Source organism: Myotis yumanensis, unplaced genomic scaffold (genome assembly GCF_028538775.1).
Source record: "Myotis yumanensis isolate MYYU_CA2020_CCGP unplaced genomic scaffold, mMyoYum1.0.hap1 SCAF_1, whole genome shotgun sequence".
Taxonomy (NCBI): Eukaryota; Metazoa; Chordata; class Mammalia; order Chiroptera; family Vespertilionidae; genus Myotis; species Myotis yumanensis.
In genome coordinates, this window is record NW_027223752.1 from 193785622 (window position 1) to 193810486 (window position 24865).

General features: G+C 36.1%; 1 protein-coding gene across 3 annotated transcripts; it reads right to left on the reverse strand.

Annotated features, from left to right (window-relative positions):
- Positions 1-635: 635 nt before the first annotated feature.
- Positions 636-24645, reverse strand: AFM (afamin). Of its 3 annotated transcripts, none has more exons than XM_070409779.1 (15): positions 24525-24645; positions 22698-22746; positions 22262-22394; positions 21369-21580; positions 20418-20554; positions 19714-19807; positions 18826-18955; positions 16629-16840; positions 9859-9991; positions 7253-7350; positions 5664-5796; positions 4110-4333; positions 2874-3006; positions 1431-1479; positions 636-771 (listed from the first exon to the last, which is right to left on the reverse strand). In XM_070409779.1, the coding sequence occupies exons 1-14, from the start codon at positions 24610-24612 to the stop codon at positions 1444-1446; spliced, it is 1812 nt and encodes a 603-aa protein (XP_070265880.1). In that variant the 5' UTR covers positions 24613-24645; the 3' UTR covers positions 636-771; positions 1431-1443. The 3 variants fall into 3 exon arrangements, with proteins under 3 accessions (XP_070265880.1, XP_070265871.1, XP_070265890.1); XM_070409770.1 differs by having other exon boundaries at positions 1423-1479; XM_070409789.1 differs by lacking the exons at positions 19714-19807; positions 20418-20554 and having other exon boundaries at positions 1423-1479.
- Positions 24646-24865: the final 220 nt, after the last annotated feature.

Genomic DNA, 24865 nt, shown 5'->3' on the forward strand with positions numbered 1-24865 from the left:
ATTAGTAAATGAGAGTGTTTAGAAAACTGACTTCCCAATTCCTACCACTCCCTCTGCTTAGACATCACTGCCACACACAGCTCCAACATCACAGCAATTGTGGCTTGGAATGGAGGGAGAGAAGAGCCACTGTCAGTCTTCCTTCTCTCTAAATAACAGATTTTATAAGGCATACAATATGGCCATACCTGAGAGGTTGTGTGTACATGGCTAAGAATATCCTTCCGGAATTAGAGGATTACACGTCATATGACACTGAACAAATTAGTTATCTCTCCAAGCCACAGATTCCCTATTTGTAAAATAAGAATATAAATGATGTATACTTCATAGAGTTGTTAGGATTAAATGCTATAATGCATGAAAGGTACCTAGGGACAGTGTTTGGTACATGGAAAACATTAAGTGCCAGCAGGTGATAGTAGTAGCAGCAGCAGCAGCAATGCTGGGTGCCCTCAACTCCCCTTTTCCTTGCCAATAGCAGCAAGAAGAGGGTCTGTGAGGATTATGCCCACACCTTTGCTATTTTGAATCCTGCCTTTTATGGAATAGACTTAGCCAGTGAGCCAGAGATATTGATGGAATAAATGAATCTTGATTGTATAATTTTATCAGTTTGACACATGACAACAGTCTTTGAGAAATAGCTCTATATTTTGTGTTAAAATAACATTTTAGGAAAACGTTCTTTTTACTGTATTCTTCTCAGAAAATGAAATTCCGAGACAGCTGGAAGTGGGTAAATTGGTCTTCCTCTCTTTTCTCCACAACCTGGGAAGAAAAAATAGTATCTTATGCAGCAAAAGAATATGAAATATTATAGCTTGGGTGATGGAAAGTCATATATATAAAAAATAGCTAATGGTAACTCTGTTCTGCCTCTTGTAGATACAAACCTACTCCCTATGGTGACCAGGTCTCTCTTCCTGGGCATTGAACATCATTGCTATATCTATGCAACATTTTGTTCCTAAAATTTGTATATGAATCTTACCTAAAGTGCAGAAGAAAGCACACCTATATATACATTTTTGAAATCACAAGCATTGCTTTTTGTTTATGTAAATGCTGCAGTAAGACTCTTGGAACAGGTTGGCTGAGGCCTGTCTGCCATCCCAACTCCTCCTCTCTCTGTCAACATCCAGACATCCGATGGCCTCCCCTTTCTGGTCCAGAGAGCTGAGGAATGGGTGCCTTGGGGTTATTTAGAAAACTGTTTGGACCATAAGAAGTGCCGGCTCCAAGACAGCAATGCCAGCCCATTAGGAGTGGTAGACGCCCAGAGAAACATCCCAGGACCAATATCGGGGTCTGTTAGTACAAGGCAGGGATAAACCAGAAATAGACATGGCAGCTCAAGAGGGGGGAATCCAGGACAACCAGAGAATCTGCAAATAATTTGGCATTTGATGGAAATGTTACCTTTGTACCTTCTTATGTTTCTCAAGAAGCCTGGTTTTTGGCTGCCAATTTTGGACCCTAAGAGGGGGAAACAGAAATAAATAAATTAATTAATTAATTAGTTAATTAATTAAAATTTAAGACATTATTATTATTTTTAAATATATCTTATTGATTTTTTACAGAGAGGAAGGGAGAGGGATAGAGAGTTAGAAACATTGATCAGCTGCCTCCTGCACACTCCCTACTGGGGATGTGCCCACAACCAAGGTACATGCCTTGACCGGAATTGAACCTGGGACCCTTGAGTCCACAGGCCAACGCTCTATCCACTGAGCCAAACCGGTTAGGCCAAGACATTATTTAAATTTAGAGACATATGCTGCCTTGAATATAGGAAATAAAAATTAAACTATTCATATATTGTACAAGGAGACAGTGAACACTCTTCACATGAATTTGAGTCCAGACACCCCAAACCTTTTATGAACTTCCAGTGAATTTATCCCTCCCTTTACGTGGCCTCAGATACACACTCAGTTAGATGCTAGATATTGATTCATGCCTCTAATTATGTTAAGCATAATTTTTTAAAAACTAATATTTGTTCCAAAATAAATTTTTCACAGACTAAGCCCTCAATGAAAACACAGAGGGCTCTCAACCGGAATGAAAGCTGTGGGTGAGTGTGTGTGCCTGTGTGTGTGCACAAGTACCGACTGTGCACAAAGTCTGTGTGTGCATGTGAATTCTGAGGCAGTCTGGAGTACAGTGGGTGTCTCTAGGAAAGAAACGGTGAGAAACAATGTTGGAGACGGTGAAGAGGTCCTTCCAAGGAGCCATCACCGGGGCTGCATTCACAGATACTTGGGTGCCTGGACACCACAGTGAGTCCATCAGACTCTGGTCACTGGAGTGAGAAGAAGCAGGACACATGTCCTCTCTTGCCTCTTCCCCGCTACCCTGACCTCCCACTTCCTCACTTCACACACGTCTATTCTCCACCTAGGGATATTGGGACAAGGTCAGGAAGGTGAGACAGCCTTGCTCTGAAAGACTTCACATACTAATGCCCTTCTCATTTGCCTGTGAAGCTGATTAATTTCCTTCCCAAGTCAGTTTGACTATTTTTTTTATTAAGATAAGGGGTGATTCAACACAGAAAAGGGCCAATGGCATAATTCAGGGACAATGATTGCCAACCATCCTTATTACAGGTGATGAACTGAAGTTCAGTTTAAGACTGGTGGCATCTGAACCCAGGTTTTCCTGACATCTTTTCTTACACTGTGTTGTCACCAAAGAGACACTGCCAAAACCCTGCAGGCTGCATAGTAGCTGTGTAGCAGCTATGCCCTCAAATATCAGCTTCTGAGACATTGTGGGATGAGTCAGAATCCTATGGGGAGTTCCGTTGCATTTTATTTGAGTAGGAACACCGTAGAATTTCAGTGGAAAATAAATGTAACTACCTCTTCATTGAAGCAGGCTTCGGGCCCCTCTGCTTTGCAGCACTTGTCCACTAGGTTAGTGAACCCTGTAAGCGATGACCGTAGCTCCTCATCTGTAAGTTCAGGCTTTAGCTTCACTAAATTCACAAGAAACCTGTGACCCAAAGATGTCAAATAGAATTAATTAAAAATTTATTTCTTAAGTTCCTCTTCTCCAAAATGCTTGTTATGGTATCATATATCTTGGGAAGGGAGGCGTCTCAATTTGAGTGAGTATAAAAAGTTAAAATATTCCCACTTTTGAAAGGTTCTCCTAAAATTTTTCTGTTAAACTTATGGGATGGATTTCCATGGTAACAATCTTTATAGGGTTATGTAACTTTATAGGGTTATAGACAAGATAGTGTAAAAAATGTGAACATATATTATGTCTTCATTATCACAGTATTATAGAATATGTGACTACATTTGATCTTCCTAGAAAATTTATTTTCACTCCACTTGATATAGACATTGCCTAAATCTAAAAACTAGGTCTTATTTCTTGGCATTTATAGTATTGCCTAAGAAAATAAAGTAAGATTCTTATCACTTTCAGGCCTCTCCTTTTTTCAAACACTAAGTGAGTTCTCAGGGCATTCTCTCAAGAAAATTTGATTAGTTATAATCCTACTAGAGGCCTGGTGCATGACATCTGTGCACTGGGGAAGCAGGGGTCTCTCAGCATGGCCAGCAGTTGGACATCTCCCAAGGGGTCCTTAGCACTGTTGCAGAGGCGGGAGAGGCTCCCACCACCACCGCTGCGCTTGCCAGCCATGAGCCCAGCTTCTGGCTGAGCAGTGCTCCCCCTGTGTGAGCGCACTGACCACCAGGGGGAAGCTCCTGCGTTGAGCATTTGCCCCCTGGTGGTCAGTGTGCATCATAGGGACCGGTTGTTCTGACGTTCGGCCAATTTGCATATTAGCCTTTTATTATATAGAATAAGCCTTTCTGCTGGGTATCCTAATTCACTTTCCCAATGCACAGTCTGCTGGACATTCCATGTCCACAGCAAAGGAAAAGGCTAGCTAGGTTTCAACGTTAAACAATGCAATCAATATGCTCTGGTGTTTTTCTGAGTTAGAGAGACAGGGCAATTTGATGGAAGGAAAAGGACTGTAATACCAAAATTGCATATCCATTACAATAAACCTTCTCATTAACACATGGTATGTCTTCCGGCTGCAGAAGAAGATGAGTGGAAGAGAATGGTAGTACCTGTCTTTCTTTCTCTGGAGCTCCTCATTATGTGCATGACACAAGTCTGTGTGAAATGTGAATAAACCTTGAGAGGCAGATGGAGGCACATATGTTTTATCGGCTTCCAGGGCCTCAAAGCAGTGCCTTCTGAAGGCAAAGTTGGTTTTACAACAGTGGTCCACGGCGGGGTTGATGGTTCGATTCCCATTTACTCCACATATTTCTCCAATAACTAAATCCACCTGTACCAATGAAAGTTGGAACTCAGATAGGACTTTAAAATTTGAAACATGGTTACGTGAATCATTAGACTGTTATAAGTTCACTCTTAACTTAATCAAAAAAACCCATGCACTCATAACATGACATTATGTACAAAGAAAAGTAGGAGCTGGGGTCCTAAGGGGCATTACATATAACAACATTTCAAGCCATAGCAATTTAAATGCCTAGAGACTGATTACTTGTTATCACATATGCAAATTTGTGATTGTTAGCTGCAAACAGCTAACTGAAAGTGGCAGCCACACACTATGGCCCTTAGAATTATATCTCTCCTGGATTGTGTCCCAGGGTACTGTTCACACCAGCCCTAAAATACACCCAACATGCAGTGGGGCTTTGGAAGGGGCAGGGAAACAGCAATTCCCTGACTGACCTGGTGGGGGAATTTGTAACATTACTTAAAATTATAAGGTTTCCTGTATTCTGAAACATTATTGTGATTCCTAAAACATTTTTCCTAACAAATTACTTCTATATAAATATGAGGTAAGAAAGATGATTTGGAGAATTCCAAGAAAATATTTAAGACATTCTCTTTTTCTTCTTATGATTTTGATTCAGTGAGTCAAAAAGAAAACTTGACATTCCTTCCTTAACAATGTTGAAAACAATGAAGAGAGGAAAGCACATAAGTGCTATAAAGCAATGAGGACATATACAGGGTGTCCCAAAAACATGTATACGCACTTTAATAGCTGATGGTTCAATACCTGTTTGTTTCTTTTCAGCCAGACCAAGCTTTGAACAAAGGAAATTAATCCTAAAATGCTACTAGAAGTTTGAAAATGCAGTTGAAGTGCAAATACTGCCTTTATAATTATTCAAAGTGTGTATAAAAATGTAGACACATTATAACAACTGATAACTCACTTAATTTTCACTCCTTTTCAGGTTTAACTGATTGGGAATAATGGGTGAAGCCAGACTAAGCTTTGAAAAAGAGACATTTTTATGGGGACACATAAAAGGTAAAGTTTATGGTACAAAAATGGCAACAGTTGGCAAATTGAGGGTGTACAAAATACCAAACGCAATGATTCTTGATGCTTGTGGTTCCATTGTTGTGCGTTTTCAGCGGCGCCTGGACCAAAATGGTCATCAATTTGAAAACAGACATTGACAAAACAAAATAATTCATTTCTGTAGATACATTTAAATTTTGAAAATTAGCTATATGTTAATAAACACTGGCTTCATCATCACTCAAAGTGTGTTTACATTTTTAGGACATTATGTCTATAGGTATTGGTTTTGGTAGGAATAGTCAGATACATGGGCCATGCTCACCAAATTATCAACGCAGGCAAACTCTTCACTCAGAGTGCAGCAGGTGAGTAAAGCTGTCACCATTTCCTCGCCAAGAAAGGTCAGTTCGTCAGTGGAGAGCTGAGGGGCTATCTTTGTGAATTTGATGAAGTAACTGAAAGAACATTTGACTGTTTGGTTCCGAACAAAGCAGATATCCGTTTTCTCTTGTCTTACTACTTGAAACCCCAACACTTTAGGCTACAATCAATCAATGTAAGGACAATGTGAACCTCAGCCCTCTCATAAAAAGGTAGAGAACTGTCTCTTCACCCTGTTTTCCTGCACCCTGCCTTCTGGACCTCTGTATTTTGGCTTCCTTCTAATTTCACGGTCATCTCAGAAACTCTCAGGTTTGCCCTTCCTGTTCTACCTGTGAGATGAGGAGCTCCTTGGCAGCAAATACCTTGGTTAGTATGTAAAATCCTGCTTGAAATCCCTTGCATTGGTAATAAATATTGTAAAGGGAGAATTTAATATGTACACGTGGAAAAGGATAAACTGAAATGAAAGAAACTAAGATCTCTAATGGGCTGAGTGACTTCCCAGTGAACAGCCAGATTGCAGAAATAGTTAAAATATATTTTGGTTGGACGGTCTGCTGAGTGCCACCTTGTCTCTGGGTCTATTTTTGTTCATCAATTTATGTTTATCATTACATCCCACATATGAGTGAGAGCATGTGATATTTATGTTTCTCTGACTGGCTTGTTTCACTTATCATAATGCTCTCCAGTTCCATCCATGCTGTTGCCAATGGTAAAAGTTCCTTCTTTTTTGCAGCAGTGTAGTATTCCATTGTGTAGATATACCACAGTTTTTAATCCACTCATCTGCTGATGGGCACTTAGGCTGTTTCCAAAGTATACATGCATATTAGCATGACCAATGGACACAGACACTGGGGCAGTGGGGGCTTTCCCTCAGAGGTGGGTGTGGCGGGGGGGTGGTTAATCGGGAAAAAAGGAGACATGTAATACTTTAAATAAACAAACACAAACCAAAAAAAACCCATATTTTTTAAACAGTGTTTTGATTTGAAGATGTTTGTTTTCAACACACACTAGATTACTATGGTAATTAATTAAGAAAACCCAGAATAAACTGCATATTATCCATGAATTTTCACCAGAGCACTAGAAAATAAATATTAAAACTTTAAGCAAATCATAATTATTTCTACAAACTTAGTAAGATGGGCTTAAATCCCGGCAAACCATCCTTTCCTTGGGAAATTGTAACCACTTAAAGTTGACTTCACCTCACCCTCACCCCAAACAGGGAAGAATCCAGAAATTCTGGGTTGAGAGTAGGAAAGACAAGCCCAAACAAAAACTAAAACATTATAGAATCAGTTTCTCCAGAATCCTGTATTTCTTTAATTTCTAGCCTCCTTCCTGATAAGAGCTTACCATGATAGCTCAATGTACTTCCTGACTTTGTGGTTTTATTCTTTCCCAGAGTTTATGAATTCACCATAACTGAACAACTGAACTAAAATTTTGACACTTGGTGGCTCTCTTTATTTTACCCTGATCACAAGTGTTAACCGACTTGTGCAAACAACTTACTGGTATTTCAAGTCATCTTTCCCCAAATTCTGGAAATGTTCACATTCCCGTTGTACTATTTTGAGGCTTTTCTCAGTTGTCTCATTGAATTTGTTTTCCTGAAAATGAGAACGATTATGTTTATGAATATTTTATCTAAAATTTAATCATAAACTTCACATCGAGTTGTCAAATAGCTTTTTAAACTTACATACTATTTTCCAACTATTATTAGCTTACATTATTCACTAAATCAAGGGTAGTTTTCTTTATATGTGTGTGTAAAAATTTGGATCTCATTCAATCATTATAGATACATTTTATTTTGCTTAAATATGAAAGTCCAAATTTTTCATCATTTTGTACTTTTTTAGCTTTCCAGTTTACAAAGCATAATTCATATCTCATGGTGAGAAGGATTATATTTGATTCTCACTTTGAAAAAGACAGAACAGCTGTTAATCTGTTTTTACGTAATAGAAACTAGACTTGTGAAATAGTGACTTGCCCAGAATGACCCAGATGATAAGTACTGCTAAAGAATATTTGTATAAATAAAGGTAAATGAATCCCATTTACCTTTATTTTATGCCTTCTTTTTCATCAGTTAATGTTGGAAATTAGAACCTCCAATAGTTCAAATACTTTATAAACTCCCTCTCTCATGAGACACAAAATTAGACACTTGCTGAGTCAACACCAGAGAGAAAACTACACACCAGTGAGTAGATGCTGTGGGACAAATTGTGTCTCCATGTAAAATAAAATAAAAAATTATAGCAGTATGATTCATTTAAGAATCAGAAAAAAACCTCCTCTTCTTACTTCATTGCTCAAATATAAATGAGTATAAACTGGCTTTTATGGCAAGTGGAATAAATTTTTTAAATAAACCAAAAGCAGCATATATCAAATGAATGAGAAATAAATCATAAATTTCAAATAATTTTTATAATACAAAGAGTACATATGAATTGATAGTAAAAACATGAATTTCAATAGGAAAATGGGTAACAAACATGAACAAATTGTTTATAGAAAACTTATAATTACTATAGCTAAAATTATACAGGAAAAGCTTAATTTCATTTAAAAAATCAAAGGTTTGCTTAAAATATATTCACTATTTTTTATATATAAATCTAGTAAAGTTCATTTTCATGTGCAACATTGGTGAAGGTGAGAGTAAAATGAGCATTTTTAAGTATTCTTGTAGGACTATATGTTGGTAAAAACTTTCTAGAGTAACTAAATCATTTGTATTAAATGTTTTATGTCTACATATTTAACCTAATAATTTCTCTTCTGGTAATCTATTTTAAGAAAATAATTAATAATAAATATTAATAAAAATGATTACAGAGATATTGCTTATAAGATTTAAAAAAACCTAATAACTAAACATCCAAAATGCCCAACATAGTAGAAAAGCAGTTAAGTAAATTATTATGATGATATACCTCTGTTTAAAGTACATTTTGAATTTCATTTAATGACATAAAGTTTTCTATGACACTAAGTGAAAAACACATCCAAAAATTCCATCAGAAATATTATTCTAATGTTATTTTGAAACACATTAATATACAGGGTGGGTAAAAGTAGGTTAGAGTGCACAAAACACAGATTATTCTTGTCTTATTATTTATTAATTATTGTATTGTTTTTCATATGCACAACTATAAACTATACTTTTGCCCCACCCTGTGGAAGAATATTTAATTCAAAAGATGAAAGAAAATGTTAATTATAGCTATTTCTTGGTGACAGAATCAGAAAGTTTTTATATTTTTCTTCATAATTTTTGGTACTTTTTGAATTCTCTTTAATAATCATTTATTACTTTTACAATCATAAAACTATTCAATATGATACAATAAGATACAGAGTACATAAATAAAAATACAAATGAAAAATGTTTAATGGGACGTTTGTTTATCAACACACAGGATTAATAGTTCAACACATTATACATAACCCGATGATTTTGGTCTTCCTAGTGGTCACCTTGCACTGAATTCAAAGTAGACTCAGATTGGTCAGTCACATTTTCTACGCCCTACCAGCGATGGTGAACCTATGATACGCGTGTCAGAGGTGACACGCGAACTCATTTTTTTGGTTAATTTTTCTTTGTTAAATGGCATTTAAATATATAAAATAAATATCAAAAATATAAGTCTTTGTTTTACTATGGTTGCAAATATCAAAAAATTTCTATATGTGACACGGCACCAGAGTTAAGTTAGGGTTTTTCAAAATGCTGACACGCCAAGCTCAAAAGGTTCGCCATCACTGCCCTAGACCAGTGATTCTCAACCTTCCTAATGCCGCGACCCTTTAATACAGTTCCTCATGTTGTGGTGATCCCCAATTTCATTGTTACAAATTGAACATAATTAAAGCATAGTGATTAATCACAAAAACAATATGTAATTATATATGTGTTTTCCGATGGTCTTAGGCGACCCCTGTGCAGGGTCGTTCTACCCCCAAAGGGGTCGCAACCCACAGGTTGAGAACCACTACCCTAGACTAAATTAAAACTTTGATATAAATTTTTATGTGTGTGTTGTTTTGATTTATGGGTTTTGTTTATTCCTCAGGGCCCACGGAATGGAACCTACCATGGTACTGTAACAGTCTGGAGGGTTTTCTGTGTTGCAACACTCTCTCAGGAGGTCATCGTACACTCTAGCAATTCTTAAAAGCTCCGGTGTAGACAGTTCTTGATGTCTCCTTGAGTATTCATAAAGAAACCTGTGACGGGTAAAGTATCTTGTATATTAGAACTTAGAGAATGAGAAAAACACCAAATCCTGCTATCTTTTAGTTGAGTCATATTGAATATTAAGTCTGCTCTCAAATGCCGTGCCTCCTATGGTTTGGTCAGGGAGTGATTTAAGAGGGCAATGTAACTACAGGTGATTATTTTACCTAAATTCTCTATAAATAATGATTTAAACTAACAATGCTTTTACTTAGATGATGGAATTGTTAGAGTTATTTAGAATTAATTATTAAGATTAATTAATAAAGCATCAGATATTAATTGAGGATAATGGCTTGGGTCGATTTTTGGGTTCTCTGTTCTGTTCCATTGGTCTATATGTCTGTTCTTGTGCCAGTATCAGGCAGTTTTGAGAACCGTGGCTTGGTAATATAACTTGATATACGGTATTGTGATCCCTCCAACTTTGTTTTTCTTTCTCAGGATTGCTGTGGCTATTAGAGGTCTTTTTTAAATTCCAGATGAATTTTTGGAGAGCTTGTTCTAGATCTTTGAAATATGTCATTGGTAATTAATAGGGATTGCATTGAATCTGTAGATTGCTTTGGGTAGTTTAGACATTTTAATGATGTTGATTCTATCAATCCATGAACATGGTATGTTCTTCCATTTGTTTATGTCTTCCTCTATCTTTTTTTTTCAATGTCCTATAGTTTTCCGAGTACAGGTCTTTTACGTCCTTAGTTAAGTTTATTTCTAGGTACATTAATTTTTATGTTGCAATGGTAAATGGGGTTTTTTTCATTTCTCTTTCTGTGAGTTCATTATTGGTGTATAGAGGCCATAGATTTCTGGGTGTTGATTTTGCATCCTGCTACATTGCCAAATTCATTTATTAGGTCTAGTAGTTTTTTGATGGAGTCTTTGGGGTTTTCTATGAACAGTAACATGTCATCTGCGAATAAGGACAGTTTTACTTTTTCTTTTCCAATTTGGATGCCTTTTATTCCTTCTTCTTGTCTGATCACTATGACTAGCACTTCCAGTACTATGTAGAATAGGAGTGGTGAAAGTGGGAATCCCTGTCTTGTTCCTATTCTTAGGGGAAATGAGTTTACTTTTTGCCCATTGAGTATGATGTTGGCTGTAGGTATGTCATATAGGGCTTTTATTATGTTGAGGTATGATCCCTTTATTCCCAGTTTGCTGAGAGTTTTTATCAAGAAAGGTTGTTGGATTTTGTCAAATGCTTTTTCTGCATCGATTGATATGATTATGTGATTTTTGTCTCTCAGGTTGTTTATGTGATGTATCACATTTATTGATTTGTGGATATTTTACCATCCTTGCATCCCCGGAATAAATTCCACTTGGTCATGGTGTATGATCTTTCTAATGTAATGCTGGATCTGATTTGCTACAATTTTGTTGAGGATTTTAGCATCTATGTTCATCAAGGATATTGGTCTGTAGTTCTCTTCTTTTAAGGAGTCTTTATCTGGTTTTGGGATTAGTGTAATGCTGGCTTCATAGAAAGAGCTTGGAAGTGTGCCTTCCTCTTGAATTTTTTTGGAATAGTCTGAGGAGGATAGGTTTTAGTTCTGCTTTGAATGCTTGGTAGAACTCTTCTGTAAAGCCATCTGGACCAGGGCTTTTGTTTGCTGGAAGATTTTTTATCGCTGTGTCAATTTCTTCAGTAGTTATTGGCCTATTCAGGTTTTTTTATTCTTTTTGATTGAGTTTTGGGAGCTTGTATTTTTCTAAGAATATGTCCATTTCATCTAGGTTGTCCATTTTGTTGGGATAGAATTGTTCATAGCATTTTTTCATAATCGTTTGTATTTCTGTGAGATTGTTGTTACTTCACCCTTTCATTTCTGATTTTGTTTATTTAGGTCCTCTCTCTTTGCTTCTTGATGAGCCTGGCTAGAGGTTCATCAATCTTGTTTATCCTTTCAAAGAACCAGCTCCTGATTTTGTTGATCTATGTATTGTATTTTTGGTCTCACGTCGTTTATCTCCACTCTGATCTTTATTATTTCCTTCCCTCAGCTTATGCTGAGCTTTTCTTGCTGCTCTCTTTCTAACTCTTTGAGTTGTAAGGTTAGATAATTTATTACCATAGTTTTGTGTTTTTTTGAGATAGGCCTGTAGAGCCATGAACTTCCCTCTCAAGACTGCTTTTACTGTGTCCCATAGATTTTGGATTACTGTGTTTTCATTGTCATTTGTTGCCATGATGCTTTTTATTGCTTCTTTGATCTCTTTGGTAACCTAGTCATTGTTTAACAGCATGCTATTTAGCCTCCAGACGTTGGATATTTTATTGTTTTTATTTTAGTTGATTTCTAGTTTTATGCCATTGTGATCTGAGAAGATGCTTGATATGATTTCTATCTTCTTGAATTTGAAGAGACTTTGCCTATGTCCCAATATGTGGTCTATCTTTGAAAATGATCCTTGAGAATATGCAGTTGAGAAGAATGTATATTCTATGGCTTTGGGGTGAAATGTTCTGAAGATGTCAATTAACTGTGCTGGGAAATTTAGTCAGATACATGCAAAAAAAAATGAAACTAGATCACCAACTTACATCATCCACAAAAACAAACTCAAAATGACTAAAAGACTTGAATATAAGACAAGAAACCATAAAAATCTTATAAGACTCAATAGGCAGCAAAATAGCAGACATATGTCATAGCAATATCTTTACAGACATAGTTCCTAGGGAAAGGGAGACTAAGGAGAAAATAAACAAATGGGACTACATCAAAATAAAAAGCTTCTGCACAACAAAGGAAACCATCAACAAAAGAACAGAAAAGCCCACTGCATGGGAGAACATATTTGCCAATGCTATTTCCGATAAAGGTTTAATCTCCAAAATTTACAGAGAACTCATACAACTTAACTAAAGGAAGATAAACAATCCAATCAAACAATAGGCAAAAGATCTAAATAGACACTTTTCGAAAGAGGACATACAGAAGGCCAAGAGACATATGAAAACATGCTCAAAGTCACTAATCATCTGAGAGATGCAAATCAAAACAACAATGAGGTACCACCTCACACCTGTCAGAATGGCTTTCATCAACAAATCAACAAACAACAAGTGCTGGCGAGGATGTGGAGAGAGAGGAACCCTCATGTACTGCTGGTGGGAATGCAGACTGGTGCAGCCATTGTGGAAGACATATGGAGTTTCCTCAAAAAACTAAAAATGGAACTCCCATTTGACCCAGAAATCCCACTTCTAGGACTATATCTCAAGAAACCAGAAACACCAATCAGAAAGGATATATGCATCCCTTATGTTCATAGCAGCACAATTTACGATAGCTAAGATTTGGAAACAACCTAAATGCTCACCAGCAGATGAGTGGATTAAAAAACTGTGGTGCATCTTCACAATGGAATACTATGCTGCTATAGAAAAGAAGGAACTTTTGCCATTTGCAACAACATGGATGGAACAGGAGAGTATTATGCTAAGCGAAATAAGCCAGTCAGAGAAAGATAAATATCACATGATCTCACTCATGCATTGGATATAATGATCAACATAATTTGATGAAGAAGAATAGATCCAGAGACAAATAGTAGGGGAAGGGAGAGGTTAGAGAGCAACCAAAGGACTTGTATGCATGCATATTAGCATAACCAATGGACACAGACACTAGGGCTATGGGGGCTTGCCCAGAGTGGGAATGACTGGGGGTGGGAGGTCAACTGGGGAAAAAGGAGACATATGTAAAACTTTAGATAATAAATTTTAAACAATGAAAAAAGCATCAGAAATAGTATATCATACCACCAATACTTGAGAAAATACAGATCGAGTTTAATTCTGCTGGAAAATGCATTCAGATTATCAACTAAATATATTTATAGATATACTTAGTCTTCAAGATAAGTACTATTTTATAGCTGAGGAAACTAAGTCCCTGACCAGTTAAGCACCTTGCTATTAATGGAAGTATAGAATTTGAACCTAATTTCCATGTGATGCCTACTTCATTCTTTTTTTAAAAACTATAATACTCTCTTCTTAAACTCTTCTCAAGAGAGAACTCTTAGACATATGTAATACTCTTTGTAATACTTTAAGCAATAAAAAAAAGAGCAGAAGAAAAACAAGAAGAGATCACGAAGATGCTCTTTTGGAAATAAAAACACCCTAAAAATTGTAAAAAAAAAAAGAGAGAGAGAGAGAGAGAGAGAACTCTTTTCTAAGTACTTCATCTGTACTATTTACAATCTTTTTCTTAAGAAAACATTAACTACTCAAAATATATTAAAAATGGTCTTCCAGCCCTAACCTGTTTGGCTCAGTGGATAAAGAATCAGCCTGTGGACCGAAGAGTCCAGGTTTGATTCTGGTCAAGGACATGTACCTAGGTTGCCAGCTCCTCCTTGGGCCCTGGTCAGGGTGTGTGCAAGAGGCAACCAATTGATGTGTTTCTCTCACATCAATATTTCTCTCTGTCTTTCCCTCTCTCTTTTACTCTCTCTAAAACTCAATAAAAAAATATCCTCAGGTGATGATTTAAATAATAATAATATTAATAATGGTCTTCCATGTTTTGTATGAGCAGTACCTCACAAGAATTTTTGAAGTCCAGGGAACAATTTTTTAACCCTTTTGTTTTGCAGCCTTTGACTGTCTTGATTCATCTTGGTTTTTCTGACATCTTCTCTCCCTCTCTATCTGCCTTCTCAGTCCCATTTGTAGGATATATCCCCATCCCCTAAAGCAGAGGTGTTTATCCTTCAGAGAACTAAGGGCTCCCTTTAATATCTGACATAAGTCATGGACCTTTCCACAAGAATAAAATTACATCTAAAAACACCACCAAAATGTTGCAAAAAAAACCCCCTTAGAATCTTACCCTAGCTTGGCATTGAAGTCTTGCGTCAAACAGTCACACCCAGAAAGACTGCACCTTAAATATCTATTTCTGACTTAACATGCTCATTGTTGCTCTATCATTTTTTCCTATACTTCAAATACTATCTGTGTAGTAATAGTGATGATGATGATTAAGACAATCAGGATAATGATAACAATTGTTTGCATTTAGTAAACACTTGTGCCAGGCTCAAGTGAAATGCATTACATCTATCATTTGGTTTACTTTAATTTGACTTAGCACCATGACTTGTGAGAAGCAATAGATCACAGTGGTTATAACAACAGGAGTCTGGAGTCAGACTGCTTGCATCTGAATCCTGGCTCTCCTGTATATTAGCTATGTGACTTTAAAGCAAGTTACTTAATGTCTGTGCTTCAGTTTCTTTGCTTGTAAAATGAGAATAATAAAAGTATTTTAACCTCAGAGGGTTGTTTTGAAATATATATGACAATAGGTGAGAAGCACTTAAAATTTGGTAAATATTCAATAGCCTGTATTTTCAGTCCAGGCCTCCTTCCAGAGCTCCAGGTTGTCATGCAAAATTTTCTCTTGACAGTTCCAGTGAATTTTTCTACAGGCACCTCACAGTCAATGTGCATAGATTCAAAAATACTATCATACCCACAAAAACTGCTTCTTCACCCATACTTTCCATCTCATTGAATCTGAAAACTACTTACCCAACCACCTAAGCCCTAAACTTGGGTTCATTCCAGATGAAGTTTTTAAAGCACAAAAGTGATATTGTCCTTCCTTATTCTTTAATGAAAATCCTTCAGCGGCATCTCGTTACTTGGCATGCCTGCATGACCTGAACCCTTTCACTTCTTACTACTCTGTCTCTCTCTGCAGATACCCTATTCATAGCCACATATGCACCGAGTGGTTTTATACTTCAATCCACGCTCTACCCGCTGGATTACCAAAGTTTCCTCAAGAACTTCCTTCTGATCAAGCTTTTCCAGAAGCCCCAAATACCATTGACCACTTCCTTCTTCTCTGCCCTCACATTATTTAGCATATGGTGCAAGAAATAAAAGAACATTTCTTGCACTCATTTGTATGTCTGTCTCTTCTCACATTTTGCTCCCTATTGATGAAAGCTTACTGGAGATATAGAAACCCTATAGTATACCTAGTAAAGCTCCTGAATTACATTTCATTATCAATAAACTTTCAATGAATGAATGACTATTCCATAAATTTTATATATGGTGAATTAAAGCACAGAAAGGTTAATTCGTCCCAGTGACTCAATCAGGATTCATATCTTGTCCCTTTGGTTCCAAGTCCACTAGTTTTGCCTTGAACAGCTGGGGTGGCATCCCATGACAGTTAAGCCTACAACCTCCTGGAGTCAAATCCTTACTCTGTCATTTTTTTTTAGCTATGAACTTTGGGTAAGTTACTGAGCTTCTTTGTACCTCAGTTTGTTCATCTGAAAAAAATGGGGGGAATCATTTATTTTACATGACTTTATAAGAATTGAAATAGATAATCTATATAAAGTACTTAGCACATTGTCTGGCACATATCAAGTACTCGATAAATGTTAGCCATCACTATAAAAACATAGTCGCATTTTCTTAAAATTATGAAAATACCATAATCTGTAACCATGATTTTTTAAAATTATATACTACCCAATGATTTAAATGGTGCCCATTCTTTCAACCCAAATTACCCAAAATAGGTCAAATCATAAGTTTCTGTTTGCCTTATCAATTTCAATATAGAGTTATGTTACTTAGCCATGAAGGTATCTTCGTCAGCATTTCGTTCTTCACACACGTTTTTATTTTCAGTAAATTTATCTTCTTTTAGAGATAAATCCTTTGGCTTGTCATCTTTACTCTGAATTATGCACTCTCCACGCTCTGGTATTTTCTTTTCACAGCACTCTTTAATTTTGCTAGAGATAGAATCTTGTTTTGAACAAATATGACTCATAACCTTGCTCTGTAAGAATGAGAAATGACTTTATTTATCCAACTGTGTTGGGTCTGGGTTTTCCTTCATAATGAAATGCAAAGCCAATCATGAGCATAGCATCTGAAATTGCTTCGTTTTGATGGATATAATTTATTTAAATTTTGTATTAATTTAATACACACGAAGTATCAAATTAAAACAAGCTTTTTTACTCAAGATTTTAGATGATATAACTATGAAAAGTAAACTCTATTATATAAATTCACATTTATTATTAAATAGTAATCATTTAAATACTTTATCCCTACTTCTCCAATATATTGTTATTTTACATTCTATATGTAGCTTCTTTCCCATAAGAGTTTACCTGTGCTTCAATAAGAACTACCAAAGATATGTTACTTTAATATCTATAATCCTAGATTTCTTCCTTGTGTCCTGAAACTACATTGCCAAGCACAGAGTAGAAACTCAATAAACATTTGGTAAGTAAAAAAAAGAATGATAAACAAATGAACCACTATAGTAACTACCAGATGCAGACTTCTGAAACGTAAGAAACTATTCTACTCATTGTTGTCATTTTCCGATGGGTATTATTAATTTGAAGCTGTTCAAATTATCAAATAATCTACAAAATAAAAAAACCTACTCTAGTCCCTCTCCCTGTCCCTCATCCCAATTCTGATCTTCACATAAAGTTGTGAAAATAAGACAGCGATGAAGTTATCTTATTTATGCATTAGTTGGACAATTTTTTACAGGCTAATCTGGCCCCTAGTTCCTTCTCCAGACTTTCCAGAATGAGGCTACACATTGTTTCTACTCTCTGTTGCAGCTTCACATGAACTCCATTGAGTGCCATGAACACATAAGGCCATCCCAGATCTCTCGGACTTTGCTCAAGCTCTTCCTCCTGCCTAGAATCTTTTTCTGTGACTTTCATGCTCACTGAGGGTGAAGAATGGGATGAAGCTCTGGGTTGAGATGAGAAGTGGAATGGGGGATGGAATCATGTTTTCCATAAACTACATAGAACCAGAGAGCCAGTCTTTGCAGATATATGCACCTCTCACCTAAGGCCATTATCATTCTAGGCAACACATAACTTATTATCTGAAATGCATTTCTATTTTGAATGAACTACAATTCAAGTTCTCTTATTTCTCTATAAAGGCATCAAAGAAGATATTAAGATCCCTTTGTCTCAGCTCCAAACTTCAGAGAAAAATCTTCAATTATATCTTAATTCAGTACATTATACTTACTATTATAAAATCCACATTCCCATAAACAAACAATATAACAATAAGTAGCTAAGGAGAGAGAGAAACATTGCTGTGAGAAACATTGATCAGATCTAACCACAACCTAGGTATGTGCCCTGACCAGGAATTGAACCCACGACCTTTTAGTGTACAGGACTATGCTCCAACCAACAGCATCATCTAGTCAGGGTAGAATGTGCAATATTAAAGAATACTTCAATCTGGTGTTAATGAATGTTCACAAGTTCTATATTTATGAAGTTTTATGTAAAACACATTTAGCCAAATAAAATAGAATCTGCTGAATAATCTGCTGAACAATCCCATGTATTTAAAAAATGTTTTGTGGGCATATTTTTTAAAAAAATACATTTTATTGATTTTTTACAGAGAAGAAGGGAAAGGGATAGAGAGTTAGAAACATTGATGAGAGAGAAACATTGATCAGCTGCCTCCTGTATGCCCCCTACTGGGGATGTGCCCACAACCAAGGTACATGCTCCTGACCAGAATTGAACCTGGGACCCTTCAGTCCACAGGCTGATGCTCTAGCCACTGAGCCAAACCAGTTAGGGCAATATTTTTTAACATTTTACTTTTTTATTATGTTTATTTTATGTATTTATCTAACAATCTATTAACATTCTCATTTCATTATGATAAAGTAGCCACGCATTAGTGCAACTTCAGGATAAAAAATAACTGTAAAATCACTATCTTTACTTGGCTTTAGAGAATAGTTACCCTGCCACGGATGCACTGCACAGCATCCCCTTCACAACATTCATCATAGTTGGAAGAAACATCTTCTAGAATGGGGATAAGTTCCTCAAATTCAGTCTTGGGGAATTTTTGACTAAGTATAGCAATGTATCTGGAAAGAGAATTAATAAATCACTAAAACATCTTGAACAGCAAGTAAGAGAAGAGGGAGTTATTTGATGATACAGTACAAAAAAAGTATTGGTAGCCTTGTTTTTTCACAGAAGCCTTTACCAAATAGCTGTTTATACATTGCATGACCTGCATGATAACTTTGAAAATCCTAGGCTTATAGTTGAGTCCTATATCAGGACTGGGGATAAAATGACCTGAGAGTTGTGCTCTGTCCCATAATTGTTGCAGCAACGCTCATCTTGTTAGAACCACCACTTCCAGTTGTGAGCCCATGGTCAGCATAGGTAATCCATCACAGACCTCTCTCCTGCTGATCTACTTGAAATTTCAGAATTTTTCTCAAAACATTGCACTAGCACCATTACTAATTGGTTAGGGCAAGCAATTGAGATAAAATGTATCTATATAAAGTAGTCTTCTAGTCATTAAGGTCAAAGATGGGTAGTTATGTGTAAATTAAAGCATTTGGAGGATTTAGTTTCTAATTGGGAGCTCTCAGACCAATTCAGATTCTCAACTAACCATAAAATATCTCAGAACTAATCCTCTCTCTTTCTGGGCTCTCCACACCTCCCAAGTCTTTGTTCATCCCAACATAATGTCCTGGTTCTGAATTATCCACATAGACTAAAGAACTAGGGAGAGCATAAATAAAAAGTCATCAACGATTTAACAAAAATGGAACACAGACAAAAAAAGTACAAGTAGAGACAAGATACATATAATAACACTCACATAGATTTTAAGACTGTCGGTCCAAATCTCAAAAATGCCCCACACACATTTTTTTGAAAAGAAGAGAATGCTTTTAAGTATTGTATGACAGGTACTGCCTGAAGAAGAAAGAGAACGTTCCATTGAAGCAAGAGCGAAATCCCACTATTCTCTTATCTCGTAACTATGTGTCAACCAAATTATTCCAAAGCTTGCTCAGAAATTTTTTTAAAAATCTATGAGATTTTTTTATTGTAGTAAATTTACATATCAGAAGAAATGTTCATTTGTGACACATTAGAAAGGTGAGGCCAGTCTTTCTGATAACTAAATTGTACTTGGTGGGAAGGTGAGTCATGCTGTGTGCTATGAGCTTCTTCACCTTTACTGGGATGAACCCATTTTAGGGTTAGCTAAGAGAAAGCTTGCCAACGATGGAGATAAAATGTCAAACTTTACCCTGAATAGTTATTCACTAGGGCTTTCTTGCAATTTACAAGTAAGACAAAGCCAGAAGAGAGACCCTGGAAATGGGTGACTGTCTTTCAAGGGTCTCAGGAAATGAGAACTTTTAGATCAGAGCAAGTGGTCAATGGGTTGAAAACTGGTGAAAATAGGAAGAGAATGGTTATAAATGGTAAACAACTCTTTTGCTATAATTTAATTTTCAGTAAAGATCTGTGTTGGGTGACTCCTTATCCTTATCTATGAAATAAATGGAATACCTGCCTTTATTCGAAAGCAGTTAGCTTTGTCTTGTTCTTCACAACATGTTTTAGTCATCTCCTCAATACGACCCATGACTGTTAGAAGTGTAGGAGTGAAAACAAAGGGATTCCTTCTGGAAAGTTCATAGATGTAGCTATAAAAGAAAAAAAGAAAAGGAAAGAAATGAAAGAATGGTAAACAATAGAGAGGGAAGAATAGAAGGGAAAGGAAAGATAGGAAAAGACAAGAAGATCAAGTTGTGAAAAATGAAAGTACAAGAAAGAAAGATTTCTCATTAGATGAGTCTTCAATATAAGGCAGTGTTATCCAGTCTCAAATAAAAGTATTTTACGGTCTTATCATTGAACTGACAACTCTAAAATGAGATTGATGATTGCAGTGATAATCCTGAACACAGATATAGCTTTTGCCCTTCCTCCCTATGCTGCCAGATGGTCAGCATCTCTTCCTTCCATGTTTAAAGAACAGCTACCTAGACACACTCCATCTGAGATTCAGGGATCATATTCACTTATGTTCAACCAGACTTGTGATTTAGGCTTCAATGAGTACACAGAAAAAGTCTCTATTTCTGTAATTACTGCACTACTGAAAACAGATTTTTGCTAAACAATTATTGATTTCATCTTTATTCTCAGTAGAAGCTGTACCTTCCCTTGGATGGCAATATTATTTCCTCCACTAGCAATTTTTCACCATGCACATACTTCTGTTCTAGGGTCTATCACATTAGAAAATACACATCATTAATGAAAGGATCTTGAAAGCAGGTTTCATAGCTTATGTTTATATTCTTAACACTGAACACAGAATCTGACACACAATAAACACTGAATGAATTAATCACTCAACGAGCACCACTATATTCCTTTGAAATAGAATATTATGTTCTTTAACCTAAGAATATTTCTTCAATTAGATCATTTTTCTATTAAAATTAAACTTACTTGCTTAGAAAAGATTTACTGTTATTTTCATAAGCCTGGCATTTCACTTCAGGATCCAGAGTAGGGAGAGGAGGTAGAAATCCTACATCAGCTTTCTTATTAAAGAAGAAACAGAGTCTTCTTTCAAAGCCACCCTTATTGCAGCAGTGTGAAAAGTTGTGCTTTTGTGGTACTCCCTCCATAGCACATATTGCTTCTTGTAAAGCATCATTCTGGACAACAGAGAAGAAAAAGACACTTTCCATTCAGTGTATAGTTTCTCAACATTTTGAGATGATGCAATGATTAGTGAGCATCACCCTTTAAGGAAAATATTGCAATTTTCCCAACATCAGCAGCTAAGGATCTTGACCCACACCCTTGACAACCATCTCTTTGGCAAACTTTCAGGATACTTTTCCTATCCTATCCTGAGGCTCTCTAACCTCTTATTTTTCCTTTGCTGCTTATATATCCCTTGCATAACAGCCTTTTTCCTCCTCTCCCAAGGTGGTGAGGTATTGATAAAGTATTTAGTAGAGGTGTTTAATAATACTTTTTTAGATATACAGATGGTGATTCTATGCGGGAAAAGCCAGGAAAAGAGGGTGTGTTAGTAGAGTCCATATTGAGAGAGGCAGCTAAGGAGGGTACCTCCATACTTCTGTGAGCTTTGCCAGGCTTCTGGCTGCCCTGCAACTTTATATATACAGCATGAACTGCAAGCTCATGGTCAAGTCCTCCTGTGCATCATAATATAGAATTGCATCTCTCCTAGGAAACTACCTTAGCCTAAGTACCAGGCAAAGTAAAATGAGGGCACATAGTATCTTTCTTTTAAAATTTTCAAGCCAAAAATTCTCTGTGTTGACAAGTAATCTTATTTATTTATGAAATGGAAAGAAGTTACTTACAGGTAATTTTGAACACTGAGGGAGTTTTGAGTTGGCCAAGCATTGATCTCTGTATTCCGTCATGGTTTTTGCCAACATTTCTACTTCCTCAAAGGATGCCTCCTGAACATATTGAGCAAATGTAATGATGGTGCTGCAACAGTCCACACAGAGTGCACAATGATTACCTGCAGAATTTCCATGTATGTCCAACAAAATCATGGGAACATCCACTTGTTGACAACCTCAGGAAATTATCAAAGTGTGAGGTTACAAATTGTCCAACTTCTTGACAATTCAATTACCTCATCTGAATTTTATGATTAGTACTATATTTACTTTTTATATGGTTTCTATTTAATTAAATTACTTTTAAGAAGCATTAACAGTTTTGCAGTATATCAGATTAGATTATGATAAATACCATCATCATCAAAAAGACTTTAGAGAAACTCACATATATCCAACATTGTCCTCTATAAATTTCTGGGTAATATTAAAATCATCTGAAAAGCAAAGATATTAAAATTATTAAATATCCTGATATTTTTAACAGTTTACCAATAACTATATAGGTCATTTAAATTCACAAAGTACAAAATAGAGAACTAATGATAGAAAATATTTTGGTATATTTAACAAGAAGGAAAAAGTCATATGAACCAAATATGGGATCTTATTCACAAGTGATTGTGTGTTAAAGATACAGTCATTAAATTGAATTGACTTGAATTAATCTCAAACTGACCAGACTTTACATTTGCCATTGATGGCTTCCCAGTCACAAATGCCAAATACAAGCACCACTTTCATGTTAAGTATTTATCATGTAAGACTATAAAAGTAATGTGAAGGTAAACTGATAGGTGATGTAATATTACAATAGAGCCAAACAAGAGCTGCCATGAAATGCTGATGGTCAGTAGGGTTTACAGTGCTGGCCACACATACTTATTTAGGTGATCTCTAGACTAGTCTTAGATCATTGATTCCCTCCCAATTAGCATAATCCAAGCACATTTATATTTGTTCACAATGACTACTTTTACTGAGTTCTTACTTTTACAAAATATTGAGTTATACATTATGAGGCAATCAATGATGACCCACCCTTGGACATCAGGTTCCTAACTACTCTTACAGTACAAGTGACTCATGAACATGACTATGTATAATCCAATTTAAAATGTATATACGGCATACTGGTTAGATAATCATATACTTTATAAAGCACTCCCCCCAATATTTCCAGTACCCACCTGACACCATGCACAGTGAAAGTGACAAGAACTATGTCAAATAGATGGACAGAAGAGTGAATGAGTGGATAGAAAAATGCAAAAAAAAAACTAACCAAAAACCAAAACAAAACAAAAAACAACAGCAACAACAAAAAAGTCTTCTACTGAGAAATCAACAGGACATGGATTTTAGTAGGATAATGGAAATACAAAGGAAAACATAGGTGCAAAAGATATCAGAGACAGAAATCAGTGGAACTTTTGAACAAGTTGTTACAAGGGGCAAATGAGAAGGAAAACTCGAGAACGATCGCTCTTGTTCAAGCCCTGTGACTGGGTTTCACTAGCAGGCACTGTGGGCTATCAAACTAAGACACAGTCCTCCTCTTCAGGCCGTCATGTGCATTATATGGCAATCAAAACACCTACTGCCCCTTTGTGCAAATTACAAAAAGCTACTCCTTTCAGGCCAGAGGAATTACAATAAGACACCTCCTCTGATCAGATGAAGTTCAAAATTTTCCCCTTTAGGTAGAAGAAATATAAAAGTCACCCTTTCCTCCAAAAGGGTACTTCCTTGGCCAGGCTTGTGAGCAGGGGGATGTACAGGTTTGGGGAGATTTAGAAAATATATAGTTGGAAGAAGCAGGGTTCAGCATACCCAAAGGTTTTTCTACCCGGCTGGAGATATGTTGAACAACTGAAGAGTCCAGAAAAATCCCAACTCAAATCTAGTGTTCACTGTTACTATACACTATACACATTTGTGAGAAATATGAGTATTTTCAAATCTAAATTATATCTCCCAGCAATACTTTCTATACTGACATAAGACTAGGTTTCTGTCTGTAGATTGGGTATGACCACCAAAATACAAAATCTGGAATAGTTCAGGATTTCCAATCAGTATATACAAATTAACAGGGGAATGAGAGAAAATAAACAAATAAATAAAAATTAAGTTGAAAGAATACAGATTTAAAAAAATTAGAAATTACCCCAACTTAGTCATTCCTTGGCTTATATACAAGTAAATTTCTTACCAACGTCTTGAGGCTTTGTGGGCAAGCTTAGGCATTCAGTCAAAAAGAACAAGAAAATAACAAAACCCGTAAGTTTTAACTGTTTCATTTCTTTAGGAATAATATTCACAAAGGAAAGTAATGTGATAGAGGAAAATCAAGTTTTTATGTTAGCCTTTGACACTACTAGTAAAAAAGTAACCTGTTTAACCTATTTCTCACATACGTCATATTTGATTGTTACTTGATCACATTGCAGAATGTTTGCTAATTATTAACTAGGAAAAAATTATCTGTGTTTTACTGGGAAAGAAATCTATTGAGTTAGAAAAAAGTTCATAAGGTAAGTATGCACAATACCA